Source organism: Phocoena sinus, chromosome 17 (assembly GCF_008692025.1).
Source record: "Phocoena sinus isolate mPhoSin1 chromosome 17, mPhoSin1.pri, whole genome shotgun sequence".
NCBI lineage: Eukaryota > Metazoa > Chordata > Mammalia > Artiodactyla > Phocoenidae > Phocoena > Phocoena sinus.
The window spans coordinates 50,230,331-50,242,801 of NC_045779.1; the positions used below are offsets into that span (position 1 = coordinate 50,230,331).

Consider the following 12,471-nt stretch of genomic DNA (forward strand, 5'->3'; position numbering starts at 1 on the left):
GCACACAGAAAAAGCCTTTTCAAAATATACTGACACAATCAGGGCTGGGCTTGGGCTAATGGAGATTGTGGGGAAAGGGAATGTATTTGCAGGGGGAGCAGGACAGGGACTAGGGTGAGATGAGAGAGGCAACTGCCTGGGTTGTAAAATTTAAGGATGTGTCAAAAAACTCAATAATCAAGATAAGTAATATTTGAATGCAACATTTTGAAAGATCAAAATTAATGTAAAAAAATCCAAGTTGAACAGAATATCATTTTAAAATAAAGACAGGATATGCTACTACAAATATATGATTCAGTCTTGCATAACTTGCTCTCATTCTTTTCACCCTAGCCCCAGTCCTGCTGAAGGGGTTGGGCCAGGGGGTTAGGGAAAAGAATACTGAGATGGGGCATTTAGCTTTAAAAAAGTTTTAAGCTACTATGATTCATTTATACAACTGTCATGAATATGGATCTGAAAACCAGTCTAAAAGTTACTACTACTAATTAAAACTCATATTTGTGGAGTGTTCTAGAGTTTTAAAAAAGTATTTCCCATCCTGAATTGTTTCATTTGAGGAAATACAGGAGCAAGAGGACCTGAGATTTGAAGATAGAGTTAAAAGCAGCCCAGAGGAAAAAAATGGCAGAGAATGTAAAGATGAGGGATGCACAAGATATAACTTTCTTCAACTATTAAACATATTTTTGTCTGGGCAAGTTTTCTGTTTGCTTGTTCATTAACTAGAATGGCAATTTATAAAATAATAAAATAGGGGATGACACATCTACATTTTTTAGTGAGATTTAGAACAGTGCTTGGCACAGAGAAGACCCTCAATGTGCTGTACATTGTCTCACTGAATCAAGCATATCATATGCTGTTAAATGAAATCTGTTTTCTCCTTTATTCACTGTATTCTCTGATCATACTTCCTGATATTCTCAAATACCAAAACTTTTATTTTACAAAGGACAAAAATTGTTCTTTTCCATGTCTGAGAAGAACATGAGAGAACACTGAGAACAAAATGGAACCATCCAAAATTGAAAATGAAGTTGCCTATATCTAAGTCTGGAGACACTACAGCTCCTAACTTTTCTCTACTTTGTCCTACAAAGTCCATTTGCTACACAGCAACCAGAGTGATCTTTTTAAAAACACAAATCAGATGTCATTTCCTATATTAAATATGCTAGTGACTTCCCTTTACAATTAGAACAAATTCCAAAGTTCTTGGCCTAGCCCTACAAGGTCCTATGTGATCAGGACCCTGATTCCTTCTCAGATCTCACTTCCTTTCAACTCTCCCCCTTGTTTATTATGCTCCAATAATACTGGCCTTCCTTCTGCTACCCCAACATGCCCAATTCATCCTCATCTCAGGGCCTTTGCAGTTTCCCCTGCCTGGAATGTCCACCCCTTCCCAGATGCATGGCTGGTTTCTTTTCATCATTCATGTCTTACCTAAAGAGGCCCTTCCTGGCTATTCTCCGTAGAGGAGCTCCCCCATCATCCTCCATCAGGTGGCCTTGTTTTACTTTCTTTATGAAATCACCCTGTCAGTGTGCTCATATGCTGCCTTTCTGCCCCGTGAGGATGTCAGCTGCACAGAGGCAGGACTACTCCATCTGGAGCCCTCCAAACCGCCAGAGCCCAGCATGGGGCCTGGAATCCTGGGGCACTCAGAGCTATTTGTTAGATGATACGCTAGGCAGTGGATAGTGAGTCGGTTTTCAAGTTGCGTCATGCTCAGAGGGTAACAAGAGAGGGTAGCAGGCCAGGTGAATATCAAGCTGGACTTCAATTATAACAGCCCAAATCTAAAGCAGCATCTGAATGTGGGAGAAAGAGGGCGACAAATCTCAGAAGTCCAGGCTAAGTGTCAGGTCATCTCAGGCTGATTTTGAGCACAAAAGCCAACCCCTTCTCTTCTTTCCCCATCGCCTTAACCCAATAGCTGCTTTATTTCAGCTCTCTCCCTTGATGTATTAAAATAGGCCTGAAGTTCAAAAGCAGGCAACTGATGAGAACTGTACAGGAAACTATGATAAATTGACCACTTTCTTTCCATGTGTCTATGGAAATTGCTGCTTAGCAATAATCTAAGTGTTCCATTAAAATGACAAAAGACATTTCCTTCTTGAGCCTAAACACATTCCAAAAGCATACACCAGAAAGAAAGAAAAGAAAGAAAGAGATAGAGAGAGAAGGAGAAAAAGGGAAAGGAAAGCAAAGCAAAGGGGAAAGTGAAGAGTGTATGACACAAGCCCCCAAGAAACAATTTCAAAGCTTAAATTTTTCAGAATATACCACAGAGTAAGGAAGATATAAGACTTGGAACTGCGGATTTATGGACTATAAAATTTCAGTTCTTTCTTTAAAAAATAAGCAAAATTTTAAAAATAAAAATTACTACTTTTTTTAAAGAAAGTGAGCTAGATAATTTCATCCAGCTTCCCTTTAATACTTGAGTGCATCTAATCTTCCTTGAAAGGAAAATCTCCCACAAAAGAAAATTTCTTTCACTGGCATATTAACTTTCCAATCAGCCTTGCTGTAGGTTTGTGTTTTCTTTTACTTTAACTGTCTTTCAAAAAAATATATATATATATAACACAAGGTATGATGTCCTGGCAATCAGACTTTTACAGAAGAATGAAGGCTGGTACATGTACATGGAATGAGAGTTAGATCACCATTTTACAAAATCAATGAAATAATTTATTTGGTCAGTGATGGGCAACATGACAAAGTATCACCCTACAGTTTTCTTGTTAATTTCCAAGGGGAAAATGGACAATTGGAATGGAGAGCTATGGAGCCTTTTACCCTAACCAAGTTAAAATAGCGTCACTGAGAGGGTGGCAAGCTGGCATTTGTGCCTCCTGATGAGATGGAATAGGACGTGACCAGTAATTCTACAAAGTACTCCCACCACCATGTTCAACTCAACCTAATTAAACCTGTAGACTTAATTTCCAGTTTAAAAAATAAGTACAAGGGATGGAAGAGTAAAAGAAATATTCAGACAATTTAAGAATATGGGACGGTATACAGAGCAAAACCTCAAGAAAAACAAAAAAGTCAAACAGAGAAACACAAATATTGTATGTTATCACTTATATGTGGAATCTAAAATATAAAACAAACTAGTGAATATAACAAAAAAGAAACAGACTCACAGTTACAGAAAACAATTCAGTGGTTACCAGTGGGGAGAGGGAAGGTGAGGAGAGGCAAGATAGGGGTAGGGGATTAAGAGTTACAAACTACTATGTATAAACAAACCACAAGGATATATTGTACAGCACAGGGAATATAGTCACTATTTTATAATAACTACAAATGGAGTATAATCTTTAAAAATTGTGAATCACTATGTTGTACATCTGAAACATATAATATTGTAAATCAACTATACCTCAATTTTTAAAAATGTAAGATTACTCCAAATTAAAAGGGACTATTAAGTCTTGAAAAGTAAAATGTCTATAACATTTTTGGCAGAAAAATTGAGGAAATTTGAATGTGAAAATTAGTTAACCTTGGAGAATTATTAATTTTAGTCATAATAATATATAGATAATACTATATATAATTATTTTAATTTTATTGTATATTTTAATTTATATTATATATACACATATAATGTATTTATAATATAATGATAACCTCACTGGGTTATGGAGTTTAGTAGAGATAGTCCTTGTATTACAGATGCAGAAATTTTGGGTAGAAGTAACTTGCCCAACAGAGCTAATTCACAGTAGAGTCATAATGGAAGCCAGGTAATCTGTCTCTAGTCTGAGTTCTTTCCCATAGGCTCATGCAGCTGTACACAAGTAGCTTCCCTCTGGAAAAGAAAGGTATCTCCCCTCAGTCAATAACAACTGCTATCAAAATGATTTCTTTCAATCACCAGGAGATCTTCTGCTTGTTGCGGCTGATGGCATCTGACTTCTCTCCAGTACTCACCCCAACGCTACACTAGCATTACGAGGCAGGAAGATGGCCAAATTTCTCATTCTCCTCAGAGTACAGAGAAAATACATTCATCCAATGTTCTCAGTCAGTCAGAACATCTTCGCAGTAGGCTGCTTCTGTTCAAAGTCCTATTCTGACCCATCCACTATTCGTGGGTATATATTACCATCAACACTCAACCCTTAGGACATTGTCCTTGGCTTGGGAGCACTGGACTGAAATATACAGAAATTAAGAGACTAATATCAGTGAATTTAATCATTCAATAAGTATTTATTGAGAGCCTACTGTGTACCAAGTACTGTTTTAAATCCTAAGGATAGAACAGTAAGCAAGACAGACAAAAACCTTGCTCTCTAGAAGTTTGTTTCTTGGTGCAGGGGTTAGCCAGCTTTTTCTGTAAAGGGCCATATAGTAAATATCTTAGTCTTGGCAGGCTCTGGTGCAACTACTCAATTCTGCTGTTTTATTGAGAAAGCACCCATATACAACATATAAAACTTTATTAACAAAAAAAGATGGCATTTCGAACTTGACCTATGGATCATGGTTCACTGAGCTCTCTCCTAATGCGTTATCAAACACTTTTTCCAGACCTTTTGAGAAAATTGATTACCAGGGTATTTTCCTTGGATGACCTTTAGCAAATTTATTTTACTGCTGTTTCAATTAGGCCAAAGTTAAATATTTATTCAACTATCCTCTCATCAAGTTAAAGAGATAGTGGCTCAACTTTGAGAGGTGCCCTTTCTGTCCTTTCAAACCTGTTTCCACCTAGAGATTCAATCTCATTTATTAAATTGTTCCTGGACTGCCTTAAATGTATAATTGTATGAGTCAAGTCCAAACAACAGGTGTGATAGTTTGTGACCTCTAAGAAGCAGATGATGAATTAGACTTGCAGGAAATTTATTAGGGGACATGCCTGTGAGAGAAAATTGGGAAGAAGCCAGAGTTGGCTAGGGTCACCTTCTGACTGGGATGTAGATCGAACCACAGTGAAGAAGAGAGGGAAGGGAGTAAGGCTAACTGGAAGTTTTAGCCTGCAGGGAAGTTGTGCGAAAGTTTGGCAAGGCTGATGGAGAGCCCTTAGCCAAGTCATGTGTCAGTGGAGTCCTGCAGCTCCCAAGAATGGGTCTAAGTATCACTGCCACAATGTATCATTGGCTGGAAGTGGCCCCTGAGAATTGTGGTCTCTGTACCAACACAGTGATGGATTTCAGAGCACAGCAGCTGGGACCATTGGTCTATTACACCCCCGCCCCCCCCCCCCCCCCCCCCCCCCCCCCCCCCGTCCACAGCAGGAGACTGGAAAGATGCATTGTTATAACTGTGGGGAAAGGTTCCATAGCTAATTAACTTGATGGAAAGTCAAGAAAGAAATGGTTTAGAAAAGTTTTGTCACATTAACTCAATTAAGCTCACTGAAGATAAAGACTTTTACTTATTATTGTATTCTATTTAGTACCTATTAAAATACCTTGCATCAAGGAGGTACTCAAAATATATCTTTAAAATTTTTATTAAATTCTATTTCTAACACTATGGCTCCATATAAATCATTGGAAGTTGAAGGAAACGTAAGCTCAGTGTCTATAGAACTTCCCTACAGTTACACAGCCAGCAAGCAGCAAGGACAACAATGGATGCTAGGATTACATGAAATGATGTGCAGACACATGGTAAAATGCCAATAGCTAGTGGTACCTTCAGCAGCAGCTGCATCTTCATCATTTATAGAAAACATTCAGTTGCTACTATTAGGCCCACATTAATTTGCTTTATCTTATTTCCATTTTTTCCTGTGCTTGGACCCAGGTTGTGTCTGCAGCCTTTGAGAGAGAAAGGAATCACAGGAGGGAGGCAGTACAGACAGAGAGCTGGTAAAGCATGTAGACTCATGCCAGACTGCCTGGGTTCAAATCTTCCCTCTAACATTTACTAGTATTTTCACCTGGGGAAAGTTGCTTTACCTCTCTGAGTTTCAGTTTTCACATTTTTAAACAAGGGAAGATAATAGTACCTACACCCCATCAAGTTTTAAAAAAATTATTAAAAAGCTAATAAATGTAAAATTGCTTAAAAAAGAGTCAAGCTCAGATTATTAGAGGTAAATTTTAATGTCATTTTTTGTCTACTAGTGTACCTCTAATCAAAACTGGCCTGAGGAAGAAGTCAGAAATAGATTCACACTACAGGAAGGGACATGAATAATGTCTGAAACTAAGCCCTTCATACTGCACACTTGGAAAGAGGAACTGGAAGGAGAGGAGATATTGGTATGAACTGATAAGAGAGTAAGAAAAACACTGCAAGCTGAACTAAGGAGGAAGGAACAGGCCCAGTGCTGGTTCCTGATCTCACCACCAGGACCAGCAGGGTTACTTAGATATACTCATTCTCTGTCTCTTTTCTGATCATGATGTCTACTGGGCACAAGAATATTTTCAAGTGCCACTGCAATAAAACTAAGGCTCTACCACCTTTTGTTAAATTCAAGCCAAGAAGGTCAGCAGAGGACTAGAAAGCAGTAAGTTACTTATCTTTATAACAACATCATGTGACAGCTAGGGCACTAAAATATACTACAAAACCATTGGCATGAATTCCTAAAATAACTGAGGACCTGAAATCAGTTTAGGAAAAGCAGCACTTACCAACGAGAAACAAAGTAGAATGAATATGGGAGGAAAAATGTGGGAGCATGCCTGGATAGTCCTAAAGGATCTATTGGTTTATAAATGCTTATTATTAAAGACTAGAGCATTTTGAGATTAAGGAATAATCCAGGATTCACTTTGTGAACTTGGCCTTGCATCAGAACTTGAGTGCACTTGAATGATTAGGTCTAAGTAGATGATGTACTGTTGCAAAGGTTCATATAAGCACCTCATGGATATACATTCACATGAAAAAGGGTTGGAGCATCACAGCTATGAATAGTAGAGATGATTAGAAGATATTAAAATGAAGATGAAAAGAACACCCAGGATTCACTCTTAAGGTAAGGACCTAGTTTGTCCGAGCCACTGTCAGACAATCTATCTCCACCTTCCTCTCATTGCAAGTTCTGCTGGATTTGTGATTTTCGAGATGTTTTCCAGGTTTCAGCTATATTAAAATTCTTCTTGGAGCATCTAATAAATTTTCATTGGCCTTTAATGACTATTCAACTTTAGCTGCTCTATATAGGGAATAGGTTTATTTTCTATGAATTTTCTGTGCTACTGTCCAGAAAGTACACATCTCTTAGCCTTAAGGATGCAGAACAAGTTGTTATCTCTTAAAATTTTACATAGCATGCATCTTAACAGTTTGGAGATTGGTATGCTGACAATGGGATTTTTTTCCCCCAACAACTTCAATTCCCAGTTGGAAAGAGAATAAAAACAACTCAATTTGGGGGATGGAAAAAAATGAAACAAAATGCTGCCATGTATGTCATAAAACTTATAAAAGAAATGCATAAAAATTTCAAATGTTCAACCAAGTAGGGTAATGTTAATTGTGTATTTCAGTCTTTGAATATATAGAATGCTTTGTAGGAGATGGTGAGCATTCAGTTCTAGTAAAAATAAGAGAGGACACACATTATTCCTACCACAAGAAGCTTCACAGCACTGAGCAAGCTTGGTTCACAGATCAACAAGCTTGCTCAGTGTGATGATAATAGATTACATAGCCTCATAATTTTTAGTTATAATACGTAATTTTCCCTTCCTCATCCCCCATAATTAGCTGATGATAGTGTGCAAGAAAAATTATTTTCCAAAGCCTATGTGATTTATTGTTCCAATGGGATCCACATTTAAGCTCTTATTCAATCAGATAATTATTAGTATTACTAATCAAGGAGGACAGAGAAAGAAATGAGTATGAATCATTTTGAGTACCAAATTCAATTCACTAGCTCTATCAATGTGAGAAAATCATTCAAACTTTCTGTTCTAAACAGTCTTCACAAACATCATTTGTCCATTGGAAAGTGGTTTGCATAATACAAAATGCTCTATCCATGTAAATTATTATTGTTATGTCTCTTTAAATATCAACCTTTGATCTATGTGATGCCATTAACACAAATGACACAACATAGAAATAAGGGTACATATTATTTTTGAATTTATACTGTTAAAAGAGTTAAACATTAAAGGCCATTACAGATGGCTTTAATGTCTTGGTAACCTACATAAGCAAAGCAAAATCTAAGCCAGACTCAATGCACTTGAATCTAAGAAAGTAAAATTTAAGAACAAGCAATCACAAACAGCCAACTAGGCTTTCCCAAATAAGGCAACTGCTTAAGCTACAGCCAATCAAATAATTTCCTTGCTTTGCTTCTGCATCTTCTCTATTAAAACTCTTCCCTTAGCTCCTGCAGTAGAGCTAAATACTTTCAGTTAGGTGCTGCCCAATTTGAATCAATGTTCACTCAAACTCTTGAAAATTTTAATGTGCCTCAGTTTATCTTTTAACAATATACTTCACCTTTGATTCCAGAAATCAACTATTACATTGAGACAGAATCATCCCTGGATTTCAGAATGGTAACAGGAATAACCATTTCCATGGTTAAAAGGGGACCAAGAGATCATCTTCCAGTCATCAAAAATAATATTTTCATTAAACTGTAATGGTAGGCTTGTGACAGTGATAGTTAAAAGGAATTTTACTGATTTGTACATAAAAATATCATTGTCCAGAGTAGGGTAATATATATATATATATATATATATATATATTATATATATATATATGTATGTATATATATGTATGTATAATATACATATACAGGAAGAGTTTTAATTGACTTCTCATTATAAAATCATGCTGAATAAAAATAAAATCTGCACATTCCAGATCAGTTTGTTTGGGGTTTTCCTTCCTATCCACTGACTGCACAAAACCTCTGCAGGTGCCATTACTGTTAGAGTACTACTGGAGATAAAACAGGACAGGTCAAAAATGTACATCAAAGGCACCAATTTGACACAAATGGTTATTCTGTTTGACATATATCATATCACAGTTGGTAGCTGAAGTGTTTATTTGAAACTTAAATGCTGATTAAGTCCTTTGCCTGTTTTTGGAAGCACATACAAACAGTCCTAGTCCTGTTTTTGCAAGCACATACAAAGCTAAATATACCAACTCTCATGAAATCAAAAGAAACATGCATAGCATGTCAGGCAGTCATTGTTGTTATTACCAATAAACAAAAATGTGTATGCTTCCCCAATCCCAGTGCTGAAATGTGCTCTGTGTTTATGGAGTAACTTAATGGAAAAAAAATCATCTGGGTTAAGAGTCTGACGACTCTGGCTCAGGGGTGTACCTGGGTCTCAACATCTGTCAGCTTTCTGGTCTGCTCTGCGGTCTGAGAGAGGAGGCTGGTCCCTATCTCGAGCATGGTGGCTGTGTGGTTCTGAACTGCATTCTGCTGTATCTGAGCCATCTCCGACTTCATATTTTCCACAATGTAATTCTCAATCTGCAAGAGATAAAGGACAAAACATACTACATTATAAGCAAAGTCTTTCAGTTGAAGCATGTAATATTTACAATGATAAAACAAGACACAGCTGGCAAATCAGCCATCTGGCAGGAATCCTCAGCATCTCTGGGAGCTGGGGAAATGGGAGCAGAGCACACAGGAACACAGTTGCTAACAAACCCGTAATATACTGATGCACATATATAATCAACACAATCACAATGAAAATTCACACTTGGATAGTGCTTTCTCATTTAACCCTTACAGCAAAGATAGAGAGTTTAGCACAGATGACCTCGCTGTTCTTTTTATTTTATAGCTGAGGAAACAGAATTAGAGAAGGTCAACGATGAGCCTAAGGTCACCAGCAAAAATTCAGCAGAGTTAGCACAACAATTTAAATCTAAATCTTGGTTCTCTGGTCTTTTCATTATACCATATTGAACACTTATCTCTGAGAAATATTCAGCCTCCTCTGTAATGAAAAATAAAAGACCAGGCTGGGTCAGGGAAATGGGACAAGGAGTGGGAGGGGGGCAGATACCCAAAACACAAGCCTTTAAGGGAATCTTAACATATAGGCAACAGCATATGAAATGAGCTGCAGAGCCTCAGAGCTAGCTAAAACTATGATCAGTGCTCCTTTGCAAGCTCAAAAAAAGGCACTGAAAATATGGTCCATAAAGCAGCATTTGCCCTTCTCGCCTCGGGGAATGTTTGGTCCTTTATGGTGCCATCTTAGAGAATATTATGGTTGTAAAATAAATGGTACCATAGGGGGCAAGAAGAATTATTAAGTGACTTACTATGAGGGAGCCCGTTAGGCACTTGGGAGAATAAAACTGAGGATATTTTTCATATGCTTGAAAAATACAGAAAGAAGCCTGCACTTCCCTGTCAGTGCACTTAATTTTCCCCCACAACTGTGTGGTGACTACATTTTATTACCCAATTACACATAAGGGGAAACTGCATCCCAGAGAAGTCCGGTCCAAGGCCACACACCACAAAAATAGCCAGACTTGGATTTGAGTGCTGAAGTCCTTAACTTTCATACCAACACTGCTAACCACTTGATAGTTCTGCCAAGTCGTGCTTCATAAGCTGGGTTCCAAATTATTAACAGCTACGTGATTTTTACTGATTTAGTGAACCAAAATACATCCACTATTTTATAATCTATAGTAACACTATTGTCATGTAATAAACACAGCTTAAAACTAAATTCTTCTTTGTAACTTTGGCAGTTCACTTTCTAACAACATTTCTTGCTTATTTCTATTTATCAAACATGAGTCTGTCCCAAGCTAAAGAAAATGAAAGGTCAGAATCAAACTCATTGTTATTAATAAGTGCTGACTTTGTTCTTGGTCAATATAAGGTAACTCCCCTTCAACCTTTCAAGTCCCCTTCCCAAATTAGAAGTAGGGGGAAAGTTTCAACACACAAAAATTTATTCTAAAACAAATACAAAATAGATTAGAACACATATCTGGAAATTATCTTAACAAAACTTAAGGTCTCTAGGGTAAATTTAATCTTGGCTTTATTCCAACTGAACTAACATATTTTAACAACAGTGGAAGGGTAGAGGAAAGGAGGGTGGGTTGGAGTAAAAGACATCTATTGTTTTAGATTCTGCATCATATGTTCCCTCTTTTCTAAATAACTTCCCCTTAACTTTCTTTTGGGATATTGTCTTTTCCCCCTTCAGAACAAATGCTTTGGGTGGAGTTGTCCCACCCTAACTTCAGGGTTAGGTACATGTTTGAGCCTAACAATCAGAATGCTCTGCTCCTGCTTAGAGAGAATAAATTGTTCAAGAATGAAAAGGTACTGTGAGCAAGGCCAGTAAGTCTCAGTTATGCAATTTTGTCTAACTAGCCTACAAAGGAACTTCCTTTTCCTCTGTGGTAAGCTGGTAACATATATGCCTGACACTGTTGATGCCCCATTTTGCCATCACAAAACTAGAGCCAGTCTAAGAATAAGGCTAAGTCAGAAAGATAGATACGTAGGCCAGGTGATACCGATAGAAGGATACTTTTAGAGCATCTCCATCCTGTCATGTTTTTAGCCAGATCCACCCTTGGACATTCAGTTATAAATTCTGTGATGTCCCCTTGAGCAGCCCACTTTTTTTTTTTCTTTTGCGTCAATCACATTGATTTAGTTTCTAACAAAACCAAAAAAGTCTTGACTGATAAATCTGATGGATGTTTAGCGAAGGAAGCCTCAGACAGGCACACATTAGCAGTATGTTCCTTGCTTATCCAGGGAATTTGGGGCTTTATATAAATGTGTATATTCTCAAAAATGGCAGATAAGTCTCCATCATGGAGATGATACCTACCATTTACAGCTGACATTTATCCACTGTCTACCATGTGGCAGGCACTGAGCTAAGTGCTTTCCTTTCACAAAAGCGCTTAAATCTCACAACAACTTTATATGGTAGGTATTGTTATAGCCGTTTATAGGTAAGACTACCGAGGCTTAGAAAATCCACAACTTGCTCAAGAACAAACAAGAATTTGGCACCCCCAGTGTCAAAACCCAGGTTTTTAACCTCTAACCTTTTCATCTTAAACACTACTTAATTACCCTATGCATTTTATTACATAGGTCCTAAACCTTGTGTGTTTATCCAAACTGCACGGGGAGCATTTTAAAAATGCAGATGGAGGTGCAACATACCAGAACTTTGAATCAGAATTTTCAAGGGTATGTACTAGGAAACTATATATTTTTAAAACTTCATAGCGTAATTCTGATTCAGGCAAAGAGCAATGCTTCTCAAAGTGTGGTCCATAGAATAACTGCCTATATCAGAACTATTTATGAACAGTCTTCTATGAGATAAGAAAATTATAGCAGAATGCAAATTATCTATGTTGCTAAGCATACTGGTGTATGTGTGTGTGTGTATGTTTGTGTGTGTGTGTGTGTGTATATATATATATATATATATATATATATATATATATATATATAAAGGAAGTAAT

The 12,471-nt window shown here is 37.2% G+C and overlaps 1 protein-coding gene across 4 annotated transcripts in view; it reads right to left on the reverse strand.

Annotated features, from left to right (window-relative positions):
- The window catches only part of ANGPT1 (angiopoietin 1), a 278,627-nt gene that overhangs the window by 107,250 nt on the left and 158,906 nt on the right, over positions 1-12,471 (reverse strand). For all 4 annotated transcript variants that reach the window (XM_032610145.1, XM_032610143.1, XM_032610144.1 and 1 more), the window contains exon 2: positions 9,308-9,463. In XM_032610145.1, coding sequence (XP_032466036.1) covers positions 9,308-9,463 — 156 coding nt within the window. The remainder of the gene's footprint in view (positions 1-9,307; positions 9,464-12,471) is intronic.